The sequence below is a fragment of the Eublepharis macularius genome, chromosome 13 (genome assembly GCF_028583425.1).
Source record: "Eublepharis macularius isolate TG4126 chromosome 13, MPM_Emac_v1.0, whole genome shotgun sequence".
In the NCBI taxonomy this organism is placed as follows: domain Eukaryota; kingdom Metazoa; phylum Chordata; class Lepidosauria; order Squamata; family Eublepharidae; genus Eublepharis; species Eublepharis macularius.
The window spans coordinates 64,521,888-64,543,279 of record NC_072802.1 but is presented as its reverse complement, the minus strand read 5'-3'; the positions used below and the strand labels follow the sequence as shown (position 1 = coordinate 64,543,279).

The 21,392-nt window shown below is 45.8% G+C and overlaps 1 protein-coding gene across 1 annotated transcript in view; it reads left to right on the top strand.

Annotated features, from left to right (window-relative positions):
* The window catches only part of ADGRD1 (adhesion G protein-coupled receptor D1), a 328,223-nt gene that overhangs the window by 6,617 nt on the left and 300,214 nt on the right, over positions 1-21,392 (top strand). The window contains exons 3-5 of the mRNA XM_054996571.1: positions 9,569-9,652; positions 15,515-15,610; positions 17,647-17,769. Coding sequence (XP_054852546.1) covers positions 9,569-9,652; positions 15,515-15,610; positions 17,647-17,769 — 303 coding nt within the window. The remainder of the gene's footprint in view (positions 1-9,568; positions 9,653-15,514; positions 15,611-17,646; positions 17,770-21,392) is intronic.

The following is a 21,392-nucleotide window of genomic DNA, read 5'->3' as shown; positions in this document are numbered from 1 at the left end:
TCCAACGGGAAGCTGCTGAATTGGAATTCATATGTAAATTTGACTCTGTCAAGCTGGGACTGAATAGGGACTATGAATGGTTATCTCATTATCACAGGTAACTGATTTCATTTACATAGGCGGGGTCAGGGAGAGTCCAGTGGCACCTGACATGGGCTTTCGAGGACCACAGTTCTCTTTGTCACATCCATCTGGCGGGGAGGGCTGTGGTTATCGAAGGCTTGTGCTGCAGTGGAATTGGATGGTCTTGGTGGTGCTGCTGGACTCTTTTTGATTTTGCTACTACAGACTAACACGGCAAACTCCTTTGAACCTTTACACAAGCAAACTGATCCCCACATCAAAAGGAGCTGTTTGCATTTTCATATCAAAGGAGTTTTTTACATCCCTCCTCTCCTCCTCCCCTCCCCTCTCCTCCTCTATATTTGACCAGTTTCTTTCCGCCCTCCATGCATCAGACGAAACGAACTGTGATTCTCGAAAGCTTATGCTACAATAAAATTGGTTAGTCTTAAAGGTGCTACTGGACTTTTTTTGATTTTGCTACTACAGACTAACATGGCTAACTCCTCTGGATCTTGTTTGGCAGTTACTCTGAGACCGGGCAGATAATTTAGAGCGTAGTACGTCTTCCATATCTTTCCCCCTTCTTCAAAGGAGGAAGTAGGGGTTTGGGGGGTTATGAAGGTATGGGAATGTTTGCTCCGACCTTTCTCAGCCCTTTATATTCTGGCATTGATGAAGGACTGGAAATAAATTCAGAAATGCCAGAAGAAACTCTTAGTGGCTTAGATCCAGAGGAGTTAGCCGTGTTAGTCTGTAGTAGCAAAATCAAAAAGAGTCCAGTAGCACCTTTAAGACTAACCAATTTTATTGTAGCATAAGCTTTCGAGAATCAAGTTCTCTTCGTCAGATGCAAGGTACAGAAACTGGTCAAATATAGAAGAGGAGGGGGGAGGAGGGGAGGAGAGGCTGCTGAATTGGAGTTCATATGCAAATTTGACTCTGTCAAGCTGGGACTGAATAGGGACTATGAATGGTTATCACATTATCACAGGTAACGGATTTCCTTTACAGAGGCGGGGTCTGGGGGAGCCCAGTGGCACCTGGCGTGGGCTTCCGGGGACCACAGTTCTCTTTGTCAGATGCATCTGACGGGGAGAGCTGTGGTTATCGAAGGCTTATACTACATTAGAATTGGATGGTCTAGCTGTTTTGCTGCTACAAACTAACATGGCAGACTCCTTTGAAGCCTCACACAAGCCAACTGACCCCCACACCAAAAGGAGATGTTTACATATACTAGCAAAGGAATGTTTTGGTTGCATCCTCCCTCTCCCCCCCTAATTGCATCTTCTCTCTCCTCCCCTCCTCCCTCCTCCTCTTCTATATTTGACCAGTTTCTGTACCATGCATCTGACGAAGAGAACTTGATTCTTGAAAGCTTATGCTACAATAAAATTGGTTAGTCTTAAAGGTGCTACTGGACTCTTTTTGATCTTAGTGGCTTATTTTCACTCCCGACTTGACTTTTTGTTTTACAAGATTTCTGTATTGTCTGGATAACAGTGTGTGCTACAAGATCATTCGGGCTAATTCTGCACCTTCACTACTTTGACAGTTTTTATTCCTCCTTGTCTTTTTTTGGCATGCTTTCATCCTTTATTCCCCCACAACCCTGGGAGGCTGCCAGGCAATAGAAACAGATACTCGATTTTATGGCAGGAGAGAATCCGTTTTTTACTGAGGCTTATTCCAAAGAGTCTCTTTTGTTAGAGGCAGGCCTGCCTATCTTCTGGGATTCTATAGAGGCAGAGTTTCCAACTGAACATTTGATTTTATTACTTTGATTTTAAAATTCCTTTTAAGCACAGCTTTCATTTAAAAACTGCATTACTAGAATGTTTGCATTGCAGAATGAAGAAGTATTCGGTGAAATTAGTTATGAGCTTTGTAGTAAAGAGTGGTTCTCGAAAGCTTATGCTACAATAAACTTGGTTAGTCTTAAAGATGCTACAGGACTGTGGTTGTTGTGGGTTTTCCGGGCTGTATTGCCGTGGTCTTGGCATTGTAGTTCCTGACGTTTCGCCAGCAGCTGTGGCTGGCATCTTCAGAGGTGTAGCACCAAAAGACAGAGATCTCTCAGTGTCACAGTGTCACAGAGATCTCCCTGTGACACTGAGAGATCTCTGTCTTTTGGTGCTACACCTCTGAAGATGCCAGCCACAGCTGCTGGTGAAACGTCAGGAACTACAATGCCAAGACCACGGCAGTACAGCCCGGAAAACCCACAACAACCATCATTCTCCGGCCGTGAAAGCCTTCGACAATACATGCTACAGGATTATTTACTATTTTGCAACTACAGACTAACACAGCTAACTCCTCTGGATCTATGACCATTATCAGCTTTGATGTCTTAAGGGCCAAAATACCCGGAATGATTTTTAACATGTTGCTTCTAGGTTCCTCTAATCTGACTTTAATTCAGTCACATGCCTGCTGTTGGAAACTTCTTTTCCAACTGTAGAAGGCCATTAGTTGGCTTGGGACAGTGGTGTGTGTGGGGAGAAGATGCTTCACCCCCCCCTTGCCAATTTCCCAACCCCAAATGGCCCTAGGGGTGCTATTTGCCCCATTAGGGAGTTGCATGTGTAGCCCTATTTTGTTATAATCTCCTTATGTGGTAGAGAGTGCCCTCAAGTCATAACTGACTCATGGCGACCCCTGGTGGGGTTTTCATGGCAAGAGATTAACAGAGGCGGTTTACCATTGCCTGCCTTTGCAACCCTGGTCTTTGTTGGAGGTCTCCCATCTGATTACTAACCAAGGCCGACCCTGCTTAGCTTCTGAGATCTGACGAGAGCTCAGTATAGGAGACATGGCAGGTACATTGAATACCTGAAGTTGCTTTCTACTGAGTCAGACCCTTGGTCTGTGTCTACTCTGGCTGGCAGTGGCTATCCAGGTTCTCAGGCAAAGGTCTTACAGATCACCTAATATATGATCCTTTTAGCTGGGGATGTCAGGGAATGATCCTGGGACCTTCTGCAAGCTAAGCAGATGCTTACTACAAAGTCACTGGGCTTTTCCAGAATAGCTCAGGCAAGCCTGATCTTGTCAGATCTCAGAAGCTAAGCAGGGTTGGCCTTGGTTTGTAATTGGACGGGAGACCTCCAATGATGGACCAGGGTTGCAGAGGCAGCCAATGGCAAATCACCTCTGATAATCACTTGCTATGAAAGCCCCATGGGGGGGGGCAGGGCTTGAGGGTGCCACACACCCCCTAGAATTCTTTTGAAAGTATTGCATTTATATCTTGCCTTTCTGCCCTCTTGGATCCAAGGTGATTCCAGCAAAGGCCCCTTCCAGGTTACTGGCCAGCATAACTTCAAGAGGATGCTGTAGTTATATACTTTGGGATTTTGTGGGTGCCCTTTTGTTGGATATATTCAACAGTTGTCATTTCTTAATAAGCAGCATTTAGGAGAGTGCTCTGTGTCCCTCCAAACTTTTGTTTAACCCAGGATTGCAATTCAGCAACTAGTTAAATGTATTAATCGGGTACCTTTATCTTTACTCTGTGTCCCTCCAAACGTTTGTGCAACCCAGGATTGTAATTCAACAGCTAGTTGAATGTGTTAATCTGGTATCTACGCACTGTAAAGTTCAAAGAAATCAGGTATCTATGCACTGTTAATTTCAATAAAACCTAAGGGGCACTGTTTTCCAAGGAAGCTTGCCAGCCAAACTCAATTACTGTCAGAGAATTTTTCCTTTTGTACAGTAAATCTTTCTAGTTTCACTTCAGTTAGTAATTCATTTATCCAGGTATTTCTGTGTGGAGAAGCTTCTAAGCCCTGGAAACAAATCTCTTACCCACTAATGACGTGCTGAATCCAAGCCATTTTGTGCTTCTCTAAAAGGCAAACGCTTGACACTGTTATGTCCAGATGCCAACCAACAAACTGGACCCCAAATTTACAATGCAATCCTAAGCAGAGTTACTCCAGTCTAAGCCCACGGATTTCAATGGGCTTAGACTGGAGTAACTCTGTTTAAGTTTGCACTGTTAGTCTATTGGGCCTTTGGCTGAGTGCCAGCGGGTGTCCTCCTTCTTCCATCTAAGACCACCACTTTTTCTGGGTCTGCCCTCGGCCATCTGCTATGCCCATATACGGACTCCCAATATTTGTTTAAATCGCCTGCTCCTGGACTATTTTAATGACTTCTAAAAAATTATTATTGATTTTATGTTTTTGTGACTTTTAATGTATTTTTTAAATGTTGTTAGCCACCCTGAGCCCATCTGTGGGGAGGGCGGAGTATAAACCAAATCAAATCAATCAATCAATATTGTGCTTAAGTTCTTTTTATGGGCAACTAGTGGATTCTTCATAACATTTCATAATATAAAAAGTACTTTCTATCAACTTTGGTGTGACCAAGAAATGATACCCAGGATGTGGCTATGCAGAACTTAGATCTTGGCTTCCATCATACTCTGTGGGATAAAGAAAATTTGCTGCAATCTGAGATACAGTTAAGAAAATTTAAAACCTAAACCAGGTTAGCATGTTCAGCCTATCGCCACCTCCCAGCACAGTCCCTATTGCTTTTTCCCATAGGAACGAAAGTCAGCTACCGACTCTGTCTAAATTAAAAAAATGAGGCAATTTATACTAGTAAAACATAAAACCATTCAAAATGTGATAATACAAATAACAGTGAGTTAAAATTACACTCAGAAAAAAAATTCGTAAAAAAAAGCTAGTGGCAGAATAAATTAAAAAAAAAATCATGTGCTAAAATATTAAACAGCAATAGCAGAGTAGCAAATAAATAATTGAAACCCCTCTCTGTTAGAAACCACAGTAAACCGAAGTGAAGGCAACACAAAATACATGGAAGAAGCTGATAACCAGAAGACTAAAGAAATCCTTACCGGGCACTGAAAAGCCATTTAGTATCAGGTGAAGAGGAGCATATTCTGTTACTGGGGTGCCACCAGAGAAAAGGTCCTATCCTTAGTATGGCTATGTATAGGGTCTATCATGCAGATTGTAACTTTAATATAGCTATGTGCTATGGCCTACCAGGTTGTTGATAGCCTGCCTGCCTGCCTGCCTGCCTGCCTGCCTGCCTGCCTGCCTGCCTGCCTGCCTGCCTGCCTGCCTATCTATCTATCTATCTATCTATCTATCTATCTATCTATCTATCTATCTATCTATCTATCTATCTATCTATCTATCTATCTATCTATCTATCTATCTATCTATCTATCGGGAGCTGCTGTAGCACAGTGGTTAAGTGGTTCAGCTGCGAATCAGCACTCTGCTGGTTCGAATCCCACTACTGCCATGAGCTCAGTAGGCGGCCTTGGGTAAGCCATTCCTTTCAGCCCCAGCTCCTCAGCTGCATTGTGGGGATAATAATAACACTAAACTGTTCACCGCTCTGGGTGAGGCACTAGTCTGTCTAGAAGAGTGGTATATAAGCACAGTTATTATTATCATCATCTCTGTCTGTCTTTAGGGGGCTGTTCAGGTACTATAAAAGGTCTGAGGAAAATAAAAACACCTCCGGTTAGAAAAGTAACAAATGAAAAGCAATGAAGAGGCACCCTCAACTTCTTCTCCCAAAGGCAACAGATAAAGATAGTGAACAGTGGTCGAAAGTGGGGGGGGGGGCTTTGCAAAGTTGGAGCACATGGCCAAGCGACAACTCCGTTCCACCTCCAAGCTGCCTGGAACTTTTCCTTCCCCCAAAGCATCCTCCATGTAGCCGTCTCTTGCATCCTGCAGATAAATGCGTCCCTGGAGGTAGGAAGCTTCAGATGGCTCTTGTCAGCTTGCCCACCTGGAGCTCAGCATGTGTGGCCATCTGCAGCTGAAGCAGGCACTTCGGGAAGGAAAATGTTCCCGTTTAGCTGTGGCGCTTATTTATGAATCAGTAGGACGCTGAAGAAAAAGAATCCCAAACAACCCAGATGTGCGACATGCTTGCAGAATGGTAGACTTAACGGTTTTTATTTTTCCAGCTGCTGCTCTGCGTATGGCACAGAGGGAATAAGGGTTGGCCTCCCTGTCGATAGTATATGTGTGTTTAACGGTGCAATCCTAAGAAGCGTTACTCCAGTCTAAGCCCATTGATTTCAATGGGCTTAGACTGGAGTAACTCTTCTTAGGATTGCACTGTTAGAAACTGAATGCAGGGTGGAGTGATGGAGGCAGAGAGGTGGAGGCATGTTTGGTGTAGTGGTTAGGAGCGCAAGACTCTAATCTGGAGAGCCGGGTTTGATTCCCCACTCCTCCGCTTGAAGCCAGCTGGGTGACCTTGGGCTAGTCACAGCTCTCTGGAGCTCTCTCAGCCCCACCCACCTCACAGGGTGTTTGTTGTGGGCATAATAATAACATACTTTGTAAACCGCTCTGAGTGGGCATTAAGTTGTTCTAAAGGGCAGTATATAAATCGAATGTTATTATTATTATATGTAGATTACAGAAGTTTCAAGACTGAGTGGATTCCACTATGTTTGGTGCAGTGCCACATTGGGGCTGCGCATGTGCAGGCCAGCCGTGGAAAAGATTTCCAGAGCTTTCTAGAAGAGTAGGAGCAGCCCTTCTCCCCTAGGCACTTTCCCACCGAAATGATCACGTGATCAGGAGGAAGGCCGCCACTCCCTCAGTTCTCTTTTTGCCGCCGCGAAGAGAGGCTCTCCATTGCTGTTTTCCATTTTTTTTCCTCACCTCATTCTTGAAACTGAGGAGATTAGTTCCTCTGAAAAGTTTTAAAAATCATCAATAGCCATTCTAGAAAGGAATAAAACTAGACTGGAAGAAGAAAAAATTCTTGTTTTTCCATTGTTTTGTTGCAGCTTGAAAGAAGCCTTTTCAGGCTTGGGCTGGCTGTGGCTTTAAAACAGTGCTGATAAAACATCCGTTATGTGTACCTTTATCTATCTAGGGAATCACGTGATAGCGCTGCCTGATCTTTCTGCCACCAATTTACCCTGAAGACGTGATGTGTTAGAGGTTCTGTGAGATGAGAGGCTACAGTTGACAAAGCTGTTGGCAGGTGGGCCAGCTGGCAACTAGGGGAGCAGGGAACAAATTTAGAGCCAAGCTACAAGTGATGAATTACACTTGCCTGGCAAGTGAACAGACTCACATGTATTCCTCCCTGTTCACTTGCCATTCACTTAATCAAGTGGAGAGCAAGTGAATGGCAAGTGAACAGGGAGGAATACACGTGAGTCTGTTCACTTGCCAGGCAAGTGTAATTCATCACTTGTAGCTTGGCTCTGAGTCCCCGTTCACTAGTTCCCTGACTTTACTTGGGATTTGAGTCCAGGGGCACGTTAAAGAACTTAGAGACCAACAAGATTTTCAGAGTGTAAGCTTTCAAAGAAAGGAACTCTGACTCTCGAAAGCTTATACTCTGAAAAATCTTGTCAGTCTCTAAGGTGCCACTGGACTCAAACCCTGCTGTTCTACTGCAGACCAACATGGCTACCCACTTAAATGGACTTTCCTTTCTTACTTATCACTGAAAGCCAGTGTGACGTAGTGGGTAGAATGAGGAATGAGGATATGGGGGACCCAGGTTCAAATCCCCATTCTTCTGTATAGCTCGCTTGGTGGCATTGGGCCAGTAATTCTCTCTCAGCCTAACTTACCTCACGGGGTTGTTATGAGGAGAAAATGGGGAAGGTCGTCTTCCTGACCTCCATGGAGGAAGGGCACGATAGAAATTGTACTGGAGAGAAAACAGGGTTCCCAGGTTATGGTTAGTGAGAATGTTGCTGAACTAAACAGGTTTAGTTAGCATAGGGTTACCAGGTCCCTATACAGTCCTGGGCCATTTCCACGCGGCTTACCTGGTTTGGAAAACAGCGAAATCTCGCAGGAAATCATAGAATCATAGAGTTGGAAGGGGCCATACAGACCATCTAGTCCAACCCCCTGCCCAGTGCAGGATGAACCTAAAGCATCCTGACAAATACTTATCCAGCCTCTTCTCGAAAACTGCCAGTGAAGGGGAGCTCACCACCTCTCTAGGCAGCTGCTTCCACCTTTGAACTATTCTGACCGTGAAAAAGTTTTTCCTAATATCCAGCCAGTACCTTTGTGCATGTAATTTAAGTCCGTTGCTTCGGGTCCTACCCTCTGCTGCCAACTGGAACAGCTCCCTGCCCTCCTCCAAATGACAGCCTTTCAAATATTTAAAGAGAGCAATCATGTCCCCCCTCAACCTCCTCTTCTCCAAACTAAACATTCCCAAGGCCCTCAGCCTTTCCTTGTGCAAGAAGATGCGATAACAGTGTCTTCTCACACGATTTCACGGGAGATTTCACAGTTTTCCGGAACAAGGTAAGCCGTGTGGAAACGGCCCTGGTTAAGGGAGATCTGGCACTTACCGTATGCCATCTCTGTGTGTTTTTTCATGTGCACGCGCTCCCAGCACTTGTGTGATGATGTCACTTCTGGAAGTGGCATCATCATGCCAGCCACAGGAGCGCTCCTGCGCTCTGTGTGGGGCTGATTTTGGCCCCCAACAAAGCATGAGAGCACAGCACAACGAAGTCACTTCTGGATGTGACATTGTCGTGTCTGCTGGGAGTGCACATATTGCGCGTGTTCCCAGGATGCCAGCCGATGATGGGCATTCTCTGGGCAGCTGAAAACCTCCCGCTGGTCGCCAGTGAGTAGATAAACAGTCCTGAGATTGCCTGCCACTGGTGGGCACCGGGAATCCCTAGGTCAGCGGCTGGATGAGAGATCACCTGGCAACCCCATATACAACTTCCTGATTGCCATGATATGAGAATATATATATGTGATGAATGCATTTTGATTTTTTAAATTTTTAAAAATTATTTTAAATTATTCAATGTAATTGTTTTAAATTAAATTGTTTAATTTATTTAATTATTTTAAATCAAATGGTTTTAATTAAATGATCACTCTGTGTTTCGGTACTCAGAGTCAATCATTATCCATCCTTGTCCTCATCATTTTTTTAAAATATATATATATATAATTAAAAATACATTTTGATGATGACAAGAATGATGATGATCGATCGTGAGACCAGAAACACCGACTGATCATTACTCCAGGCTGAATCATGCACAGTAATCTTTTTTCTGATGTGTTGATGGATGAGCCGTGGACATGCCTTCCACCCGAATTCCGGGGTGAATGTACCATTTAATTTATTTCCTGGTGGGCCGCTTTCCAAGGGCCAGGACAATGGCCAGGAGCAAGCATAACCAAGCTCCTGCCACTCTTCTGGAGAGGGGGCGGTTGGCTCAGACCCATCATTGGTAATGGCAATTGGTGTCAGTTCACCAGTTGTCTTTTCCCAACCTGCTGCCCCTTTTTAGGAGGAAGCAAAGGGTGACCCTTGCAGTGGTGGCTTGTAGCATCGCAGGGGCCATTCAACGTGGCTTGCTCCGTGACCATTTTCACTTTCTGGCCTGCTCCTCCCCCAGTATCACCTTTTGTCCTCGGGTTATGAGCATCACTGATCCTTAACATCAGGTGTTGTTTGTTTGTTTAAACAGGGTTTGATGTTCTAGCCCAAGCGTCACACTACTGGCCTCTGGGGACTGTGGAAGGAATCCACGAGTTGCGGGACACCAATGGAGGTACATCCAAGGATTCGTGACCCTGAGAGTTACTTATGTCTTTGTGAAAGTCAGAATGTAAAGAACGTGGAGCGGAGAAACAAGCGCTGTCAGCCTCCTCTTTCAAGCTGCGCCAGATGCTCTTTATGCAGCAAATACTTTGGAACCCAAATGATTTTTTTTTGCATTTCAAAGCTGCCTTCCTCAGACTTCTTTGACCATTTAAAGGTGACCCATACAGAGCTAGGAGTGTAACAGCAAAGCTACAGGGAGAGGAATCTCATGATGGGTGGCCAAACTTGCTTAATGTAAGAGCTACATAGAATAAATGTCAGATGTTTGAGCGCCGAAAGACATGATGCATTGAAGTGACTTCAGATGAAGAGGCGGGTTTGGGGCAATGTCCTGAAAGTGACATCACAAGAAGGGATGGGGTTTTGCTGCAGTATGCTGGAAGTGACATCATCAGAAGGGGTGGGGCTTGGGAAGAGCCATCACCTGACCTTTGACTTGGAAGTGAAATCACAAAAATGATGTCACATCCTTGCCAGGCTTCACCCCCCAAAGTCCGCAGGTATTTTCTGAGTCAGACCTGGCAACCCCAACATTTTTATTGAAAATACGAAAGAAAGAAGGAAGGAAAAAAGGAAAAGGGAGGGAAAGACATGAAAAGAAAAGAGAAAGAAAGAAAGAAAGAAAGAAAGGGAGGAAAAGACATGAAAAGAAAGGAGGAAAGGGAGGGAAATAAACTAAACTAAACTAAAATGTATGGCCATAGCGATACTCAGAGACCACCAGGAGCCACACAGTATGTCTAGAAGAGCCACACATGGCTCCTGAGCTGCAGTTTGGCCACCCCTGATCCAAAATGTCTCTGGCAAATCAAGGCTGTCCTCCATGGCTTTGTATGTGCAATGAATGATATGATGGGACTGCAGCGCTTGGTGGGACATCAAGTGCCTTCTCTTTCAAGGAGAAATCACCAGGTGCTGTGCCTGTGAGGTCTGAGTACATAGTATCACAGGCTGGGGCAGATGGAAGCCCTGAAGAAATGTGCTTGAGATCTTGCATTTCCATTTCTGGATATGAGGTTCTCTTCCTCCTGCCCTCTCCAATAGTCTTACTCAGGGCATTTTTCAGCTGGAACACAGAGGAACGGAGTTCCAGCACCTCTTGAAAATGGTCACATGGCCGGTGGCCCCGCCCCCTGATCTCCAGGCAGAGGGGAGTTTAGATTGCCCTCCACGCCACTGGCGCGGAGGGCAATCTAAACTCCCCTCTGCCTGGAGATCAGAGGATGGGGCCACCGGCCATGTGACCATTTTTGCCGAGGGCGATTTAAACTTTAAAAAACTCAGCCCTTGTTCCAACTGACCCAAAGCGACATCATTGTGCGGTCCTGGGAGCATGCACGCACTTTGTGCGCACACCTGTGGTGCCAGGGGCACCACCTCCCGCCAGGAGGTGCCCCCTGTGCTGGCTACCCACTAGTGCCACCATCACTTTTCCAAGAAAGAAAGCCCTGGTCTTACTCATGTGGTCGATTCGTCAGATCGTGTGCCGAAACCTATTTTGGTGTATGGATTGTATTCGCTTGGATGGGTATGTGTTTGCGTACCTGTGGGCATATATCTGTGTGTGCATTGCCTTCTGATGACCCCCATGGCTGTGGCTGACAGAGTTATGACTTGAACAGTGCAATCACGTGCAGTTATTCCAGTCTAAACCCACTGCAATCAGTAGATTGAAATCAAAGGACTTCAACGAGATTGTACTGGATTGTATCAGATTGCACTGCGGGGTTCACATACACACACAGATCATTTGATCTGCCACGAATTGCTTCCCCCAGTCCTTAGGCCCAGTCTATACAAACAGCAGATGAGGTGTGTCTGAATTGTACCACTTCATAATGCATGTAGTGGCATTGCGCAATTGAATGTTCCTCTTAACAAAATATTCTTTGCACATAGAAAACCAGATGGCAGAGAGGAGAGTTCTGCCACGGCCTTCCCCCTGTCATGCTAACTTTCTGTGAGCAGTAAATTGTTCTTGGTGGGAGGGTGTAGAAACTTGAATCCCCCCACTGCTGTCATTTGCAGTTTAACCACCACCTTTTTTTTAAAAAATGCATTTTTATACAAGCTTTCAAGTATCCAAACTGCTTCATGTACTTAACAAAAATCCTGTAATGCAGGTAAGTACTGCTGTCTCAGTATTGCAAAGGGAAGGGCTGAGGGCCAAACTACATAATGTGTTTGGCCAAGAAGATTTGTCTATACCTGCGGGGGACTTACCCAAGCACCACAGGACCCAATTCGCATTGGAACTGCAGGGCTGCAGCCTGCCTCACCCTGCAGCAGTTTTCTGAGCTGAAACGGCCCCAGGGGATGCCGTTTCCAGGGCTGCACATGTTGCATTCAGTGCACATACAGCCTGACACTAGGACAAATTCTGGGTATTGTAGGGCCAAGCTACAAGTGACGAATAACACAGGTTGGACACTTGTCAGCTTCCCTCAAGTTCTGATGGGAAATGTAGGCAGCTTGGCGGAATGTTGGACAAGTGACAGTTGAAAAGTCCATTGGACAGCAGTCAGAGAGCCAAGCTGCAAGACCAGGGCGCCTACATTTCCCGTCAAGGATGCCTACATGTCCCATCAAGGCAGCTTGGCCCTAAGTGTTCGGAATACAGGGGGGAATGAAGTGGAGGAATAATGGAAATTGAAGGGAGTTGGTTGGCACTCACTCATATTTAGCTATATTTGATGTTTCGGTCCCTCCTCTTTTGCTGAGCCATGGTGGCCAGGCTCCAGATTTTTATCCCAAAGTCTAGTCTTAACAATACCACTGTTTATGGCTTAGTAAAGTGCAGCTTAATATGTGAACAGAGCTCCCCTCCCCAGTTGAAAAGTATTGTGCCTGTGATGACTTCCTGTGATATGAAAGTTGGGCCTTTTTTTTGCATGGGCGATTTTTGCCACTTTTGGTCCTCTGCAACTTCAGATTTTCTTCCAAATTCTGGATGCTTAATTCCCCCTTCAGATTTCAATGCATTTCAAGAGTCCTCTTCCGAATTTGCAGCCTGCACTTTTTATGTGCGTGCCAAAAATTCGGAAGAGAAGTCTTGAAACGCTGCATTGAAATCTGAAGGAGGAGTCGATGGCCCAGAATTTGGAAGAAAATCAGAGGAGGTACGGGGCCCAAAGAGGCAAAAATTGCTGTGCGAAAAAGGTCTTGCTTTTGCGGCAATTAATCTACAATGGCTGGTTTCATACATGCAGCAAAAAATGTGCATGTGTGAACCCAGCTGCCGGATTATTTTGATTTGGTAAGGACAAGATTTAGCATCCTTAGAGGGTCGATGCTGCAGGTAATGTGTTCTCCTGCTGATTGTGTCTCTCTTCCATTCAGCGCTGAGGGCTTTGGGGGGATATTATTTATGTTTCCCTTCCATTTGTCATAATTCCATGCAATTGTTTTTCGCTCCATGTTCCTTCTCATAAATCATTGACACATCACAAGCTTGCCTATCATGTTGATTCATTTTACTTGTGAAATCTTTGTATGGCTGCAGTCCAGTTCCATATCTCTCAACGGTTCACTTTTCCGGATGCTAGGGCCACCAAGATAAATTTTCTGAGAGCCATATATTCATAGGGTTTGGGATGCCTTCCCTAGAAGTTACCTGTCTTATGATGTGTACGTAGCAGAAAAGCAAGCCTGGTTTTCATTAGAAAATTGAAGGTTGTCAGAAATCACATACAGCCAGGGCCGTTTCCAGACGGCCCCCCGCCTCGCGAAACGTCGCGTGTCGTCGCGCATCGTTGCGCAGAAAAAGCGAAATATCGCGTTTTCTCGCACGAGTTTTGCGCGACGTCGCGCAAAACTCGCGCGAGAAAACGCGATATTTCGCGTTTTCTGCGCAACGACGCGCAACGACGCGCGACGTTTCGCAAGGCGGGGGGCTGTCTGGAAACGGCCCAGGTCTCAGTGTCTATGAACCATGGAACATAAATGGGACCTTCAAGTCCAGTGTATCTACACATATCAGACGCCGGAAACAAATAATGGTGCAGTATATTGCCCTTATACATTGCTTGTGGGTTTTGTGGAGGCATCCGGTGAGTCCCTTTTGAAAATAGGATACAGGACTAAATATGTTTTTAGTCCATTCCTGCAAGAAAATTTTGTATTCCTTTTGCTCTTTTTAAAAAAGATCAAGAAAGAAAAATGTTTCAATTACACTCATGGTGAACTTTAAAAGTAATTTTACAATCATTGACATAGATCCAATTCTAGGAGGTTAGATAGAATGACGCCATTCCCTTCCATTAAAAGCTCTTTTGATAGAGGATGTCTTCCTCCTAGGGGGGTTTTTTGGGGAAAAGAGGTAGTGGAACTCAGTGGGTTGCCCTTGGAGAAAAGGGTTACATGGCTGGTGGCCCCACCCCCCGATCTCCAGACAGAGGGGAGTTTAGATTGCCCTCCGGGCTGCTCGGGGGCGCGGAGGGCAATCTAAACTCCCTTCTGTCTGGAGATCGGGGCCACCACCATGTGACCGTTTTCAAGAGGTTCCGGAACTCCGTTCCACCATGTTCCAGCTGAAAAAAAGCCCTGCTTCCTCCAAGGGAAGACATCTTGACTGATTGAAACGGATCCTACGTTTCTCTGGTGATTCAGGGTGGCTGACAAACAGTATTCCATATAACATGAAAACAAGTAACATCCATTTTTTAAAAAATCTAAAGCAATCTAGAGACATTTCTAACAAAAACTAGCCTCTCACTCCCAAGGCAAGTCCTTTCTCTGATGGAGGAAGTCATTTTCCTACAGAAAAAGGCTTACCCGAAAGGCGTTATTGAATCCAATCCAATGACTACCCACGTCACGATGACTCCACCACCTTTCCTTTTCTGAGCCACAGGATTGTGGAATTGTCGGTGCCGCTGAAATGGGATTTTATGATTTTATTTTATTTATTACTGATTTTATCTGTTCGTTGTAATCCGCCCTGAGCCCGCTTGTGGGGAAGGCAGACTAGAAATTCAGTAAATAATAGTAATAATAATTTGTGCTAAAATCTGGCTGAATAACAGCCAATGGTGAAAGCTCTCGAGGCTAGTTTTCTCACTGGAGGGCCTCTTATATTGTGTTGTATAGAAGCAGCAGTTGTCGAATTTTGGATCTTTAAAAAGTTCCTGAAGGATCGTATTGTGCTGCCCTGATTGCCCATTGATTGATAACCCTTGATTAGTAGCTGGGCCTTTCCTCTGTTCGGTAGAGGCTTTCAGTAACGGCAATTGGCAGTATAAATAATTAATACCTTTAAGTGACCTATAGAGCCCTGTGGCGCAGAGTGGTAAGCGGCAGTACTGCAGCCCAAGCTCTGCTCATGACCTGAGTTCGATCCTGGCGGAAGCCGGGTTCAAGTAGCAGGCTCAAGGTTGACTCGGCCTTCCATCCTTATGAGGTTGGTAAAATGAGTACCCAGTTTCCTGGGGGCAAAGTGTAGATGATTGGGGAAGGCAATGGCAAACCACCCCGTAAAAAGTCTGCTAAGAAAACGTTGTAATGCGATGTCCCCCCATGGGTCAGTAATGACTCAGTGCTTGCACAGGGGACTACCTTTACCTTTTTAAGTGAGCTATGCATTTTGATACTGTTCTTTCTAAGGTTAAATGGCATTTGATAGTCAGTTTTGTTTGTAAAACCAGTGCTGTGAAGGAGAAAAACTTGTGGGAGGGCTGCCCTGATTCCCAAGACAGTCACTTACTGCCATTTGTGCCCCCCTCCCCGTTGAGAGATAAGAACTGGAAGATTCATATTCATCTTGCAATTTAATCATCGTATTGCCTTTTTTTGTCTTTGTCGTTCCACCCAGCTCTAAGAGTCCACAACTTCACTGTGCTTCCTTCCCATAACTCTACTTTTGTATATACCAATGATTCTGCCTACTCTAACTTCTCTGCAACTGTAGGTGAGACTTCTATATGTTTCTTCCGCATTTGCCACACATGGACCTTTCTGATCAAAGTTATGTTAGGAACTGGAGGTTCCCTGGCAACTAAAAGCAGGTTTAAAAGCATTAAAATGCTTGAATATTTGTGTGTGTTTGTATATCAACTTGAAAACAGCTTGCACATGGGTCTCTGTCATACGGAGGTTAATTCAAAGGAGATCCAAATAGGCCTGGGACAGACATCACTTAATCACGTTTAGTGCTCACTAGAGGTGGGCACAAACCAAAATTCGTCCCGAACCAGGCTGGTTCGTGGTTTGCTATCCGGCGGAGCCCATTTCTGATGAACTGCCATGAACTTTAGGCTGGTTCATTTGGTTCATTTTTGGTTCATCACTGCAGACAGCCTGGTGCCGATCAAGCAGTTTCCTAGGCAATGGGAGGATGGGCTTTCTACTGCCCAGGAAGTGACCTTCTGCTGCCCTGGAAGTGACCATTTGTTGCTCTGGAAGTGACCTTTCTGCTGCCACAGAAGTGCTGTTTTCACAAAACAGTTCGCGAATCGGGGCAAGTTCGTGAAAGTTCATGGTTTGTGAAATGCGATGAACCATGAACCGTACGTTCAGTATTTTCCCGGTTTGTGCTCACCTCTGGTGCTAACCATGGCAAGGTCTTTTAACCCTGATTGAGATCACCAAAGGACACAAGCTCAGCACTGCCCTTTGAGGGCTTCTGTAGAAAGATACTAGCCCTTTATGGATGTCCTGGGAGGGACAGACACAGGATCACAGTGGTAAGTTCTGCCACAGCAGGATTTGAGTCCAGTGGCACCTTAGACACCAACAAAATTTTCAGGGTGCAAGGTTTTGAGAGTCAGAGTTCCCTTCTTCAGACACCCTGAAAATCTTGTTGGTCTCTAAGGAGCCATTGGACTCAAATCCTGTGGTTCTTCTGCAGACCGACATGGTTACCCACCTGAAACTAAGTCCTGCCTCAGTTTTGCACCATAGAGACTGTGTGGGCACAAACGTATATATGTATTTATGGATTGTTTCCGAGTTTTTGTATAGCATGGAGAGCACCCTACATGTGTGTGCTTGGGAACTGTCATGTCACAAAATAAATGCATGTTTTTCTTAAAAAATACAATGATTTAATAAGGAGCTGGGTAGCGTTTCCATCCTCCAGGTGAAACCTGGAGATCTCGTGGAGTTACAGCTGATCAGACGACATAAATCAAAATCAGTTCCCCTGGATGCAATGTCAGCTTCAGAGGGCACTCTATGATGTCACATCAGTGCTGAGCTCCCTCTCTTCTCCAAACTCCACCCTGTCCAGGCTCTGTCCCCCAGATCTCAAGGAATTTCTCAACCCTGAGTTGGCAGCCCTAGATCAAGGTGGTGCAGTGTATCCACCCGCCTGTGAATTGTTGCTAGAGAAAGGGCCAGTTTCCACTGGTTTCACGGACCCAGGGGTCATTTCGTAGAAAAAGAGCTGGAAGAACTCATTAGCATAACTCATTAGCATATGCCACACCACTTAACATCACCAGAAATGTGTCATTAGCATCACTGATTTGCATATGCCACACCCCCTGACATCACCTATCCTGGCTGTTTTGGACCCAATCCTGGCCATTCAGGTCCGAAATTGGGCTCAAAATGGCAAAAATGGGCTGAAAATGGCCAAAAAGGGGCCCCAAATGGTCAGGATCAGGCCGCTGCTGAGTGGGAGAGTGATCCACCACCTGTCACAGGCCCCTATCCAGGCCATTTCGGCCCCAATCCAGGCCAAAATGGGTTTAAAATGGCCGAGAGTCAGGTGGGCAGGGCCACCTGACATGTGACCTCTTTGGGGAACTGCTGGAACTTCGTTCCTGCCCGTTCCCCCTCGAAATAAGCCCTGCACGGACCCATGGAAATGAGGATGTAGGGAAGTGGGACAGGAATGAAAATGTGTACGTAAAATGCTTGAGCCACATCCTCAGGACTGTGTGGACTGAGAAGAGAATATTAAAAATAAGGTTACGTGTTTCTTACGTTTCCTTTCCTCAGATATAGTAGAAGGAATGGTAAACAAGGGAATTTGCATCCCGGATCCAACCGGAGTGATGTTTCTCCTCTTCGGAAGCTATCAGAACTCTTGCATTATTAATCCTGAACTTTGTGAACCTGAAGGTTAGTACACAGCCATTGCCCGTGCTTCTATTGTCTGCTTTTTTATTGTTCTGCACTTATAACTAAAAAAGAAAGAAAGAAGAAGAGATGATACAACTCCTTTCAGCAATCTTAAGGCATCAGCAAAATCTTCTCTTCTCTTAGGGAAGTGAGTTGTATATGAAAATGTCACAAAATTGTTTGCACGCACATCCGTTTTTTTAAAAAAGAGATCCCAATGATGTGCCTAGAAATTGCAAATCCTGAACAATCGGAATAAATTATGCATATTTGCATATTACTGTAATTTAACTCTGGGTTTAAAGAATAGTGAGAAAAGGCCCCAAGTGATTCCCACAAAGATTTCCCCCCCTTGAATAGCTTTGTGTAGAGGTATGTGTTCTGTACTTTAATAGCTGCCTCTTGAATCCGTTTCACATTACTACCACGACTGAACATCACCCCCCTTAGGACTAAGTTAGATCTCTCAACTCATAAGCTTTTCTGGATGAGAGAAATGCTTGTTTAGAATATCTCCAAGGATTCTTGGAAAGCTTCTTTCAGAGAACATGAAATGCTAAACTGATGCAGGAAACCAGTGAAGGGCCCCTTGATATTTTTTAAAAGGAGACTCATACAGCCTCTGGGAGGCTCCAAACTTGATTAGGGGAAGGGTGGGGGTGGAGAGGGTGCTTCATCCTTTCCTTTTGGGCTGTTTTGTCTGCTAAAAATTGCTCTCCCCAAGCTGGCCTTCATCATACTAACAAAGATATATGAACCTGGTGTCCCTTCCTTTGCAGGAGGGAAAGCATTAGTGGTGAGTGATGGTTTGATCGAAATAACATCCCACAGGGTAAACAGAGAAGCATGCTCCTTCTCACCCCATCCCTTAGTAGAACAATACTAAGCTTATATTTATTTATTTAGCTTTTACACCTAGGGTTACCAGCAGGGCTTTTTTTCTGGGAAAAGAGGTGGTGGAACTCAGTGGGTTGCCCTCGGCGAAAATGGTCACATGGCTTGTGGCCCCGCCCCCTGATCTCCAGACAGAGGGGAGTTTAGATTGCCCTCCATATTGCTGAGCGGCGCGGAGGGCAATCTAAACTCCCCTCTGTCTGGAGATCAGGGGGCGGCGCCACAAGCCATGTGACCATTTTCAAAAGGCGCCGGAACTCCGTTCCACCACGTTCCAGCTGAAAAAAGCCCTGGTTACCAGTCCCCTGGTAGTAGCGGGAGATCACCTGCTCACACCGTCTTCCCCATGCCACCACTCATTTGGCTGGTGGGTGGGGGAAGACACGGTTACGGGCCTCCCAGATGCACTCCTAGGGCGGCACAATGACATCACTTCCTGGGAGTGACATCATTGTGCCATCCGAAGAGCACTCCCGCACTTCAGAGTGGGTTGCTTTGGGCCCCAAACGGACAGAATTGGGCCCATTTGAGGCCCAAAACAGCCCACCATGAAGCACGTGTGCGCTCCTGTGCCTGTGTGATGATGTCACCCCGGAAGTGATGTCACCGGACATAGTTTTCAACTCTCAGGAGTCCCCAAGGCAGCCCTTCTTTCTCAATCACCTTTCCCTTTGGTACGGTATTGAAGCCGCTCTGTCAGGTATCCCATTTACTCCTTGCAAAACACTTCTAAAATACTTTTAAGCCGCTGTAAGCAATTTTGTATGGCTGCCGGTGCCCCTACTGAATTTTAACCAAAGTGTGGAGCAAAGTTTCACTCAAAAGGGAAAAGAAAAACAGGTTTTCATGTGTCATGTAAACAGAGAGAAAGAGACAAACGATGCTATGGCGCAATCTCTCGCTTAAGCTTTTAAAGTAATGCTCCAGCTATGCCTGAGTAAATGTGCTCCATAATAATGTAACTCTTACTGCGGGGCGGCATCATTTTCATTCACAGAGTCTCAAACATTATTGTGAAAACTGGTTTATGCAAAAAAAAAATAAATTTCTGGCCGGGGGCATTTGCTTAAGCATCCTGCTTTTCTGGCATGTATTCAGGGCAGCTTGCAAGAACAGAGAAAAACAAGCAACTGTGTAATAACGTACAGTCAAAAACCAGAATAAAGTCACTAGAAAATGTTATCAGCTTGTCAAAACAGTCATTCTAGGGTGAAAATTACACAGACTCCCTGACCCCCCCACAAGGCAAGGCAAACCAAGACAAGGATAGTTTTAGCTGCTTTTGAAATGAAAACAAAGAGGAACAATCTGTTCTTATCGGAGGCAAGAGGTTCCACAGGTTGAAGATAGGGTTGACAACCTCCAGGGCCGATTCCAGATGACTAACCTTAAGGCGCTTCATGCCGCCCTCTTCCGGATCGCGACGGGGAAAATGCGAAATATCGCGTTTCCTCACGCGAGTTTTGCGCGTCGTCACGCAAAACTCGCGCGAGGAAACGCGATATTTCGCATTTTCCCCGTCGCGATCCGGAAGAGGGCGGCATGAAGCGCCTTAAGGTTAGTCATCTGGAATCGGCCCAGATGGAGCCTGTAGATCTCCTGGAATTGCAACTAATCGTCAGACAGCAGAGATCAGTTCCCCTTAGGGATTCCATTCCCCCTGTGGGGGCCGCAGATCCCCCGCTTTCACCCTTTGTCCCCTGCTACCACTTCCCTGGCTGGTGGAGGGGAAGGGGGAAGGTGCAGGAATGGGCCTCCTGGGCGAGCTCTCGGGGCAGTGTGACAACATCAATACAGGAAGTGACATCATTGCACTGCCCCGAGAGTGCTCCCACGCTTCACGGTGGGCTGAATCGGGCCACACACTTGCATGATGGTGTCACATCCTGGGAGTAATGTCATCACACAGACGTGGTGCCCATGCACAAGGAGCATCGTGGGAGTGGAGAGGAGGTAAGCACTGGGTCCCCCCTGGGGGGGGGGTAAGAGGACCTGGCAACCCTAGTTCCCCTGGAGAAAATGGCAGCTTTGGAGGATGGACTCTAGGGATCCTATCCCCTCCACAAACTCTGCCCTCCCCAGGCTCCACCCCCAAATCTCCATGGATTTCCCAAGCTGCAGTTGGCAACCCTTGCTTCGGAACATGACTGTGAAATCTTCACTTCTGGCAGCAGATGTTAACATCGCACAGATAGGTGACTAAAGGAGGGCCTGGTTTGACAAACCAACAATGGATCGACACATCATTTATTTATTTATTTTATTCGACTTATACCCCGTCCTTCCCACGAGTGGGCTCAGGGTGGCTTCCGACAGAATATATTGTTAAAATACAATAAAACATTATTGCAAATAGCATAAAATCCAATATTAATACACATTAATACAAAGAGCATAAAAATCCAGGCGCCACCAAACAAATCAGGCCACTACAGAGTCACCGTAACAACAGGCGCCACCATGATGTAACTCCATGGTGGCTGCAAAAGAAGGGTGTGGCAGTCAGAAGAGAGGACAAAATGCTGACCCCTAGTCAAAGGCCCAGCAGAACAGCTCTGTCTTTCAGGCCCTGTGGAACTGTAAAAGGTCTTGCAGGGCCCGTATCTCCATTGGGAGAGTGTTCCATCAGGCTGGGGCCAGGGCGGAAAAGGCCCTGGCCCTAGTTGAGGCCAGCCAAATGTCCCTCGGGCCAGAGACCACCAGAAGCTGTTTATCCACAGAGCGCAAGG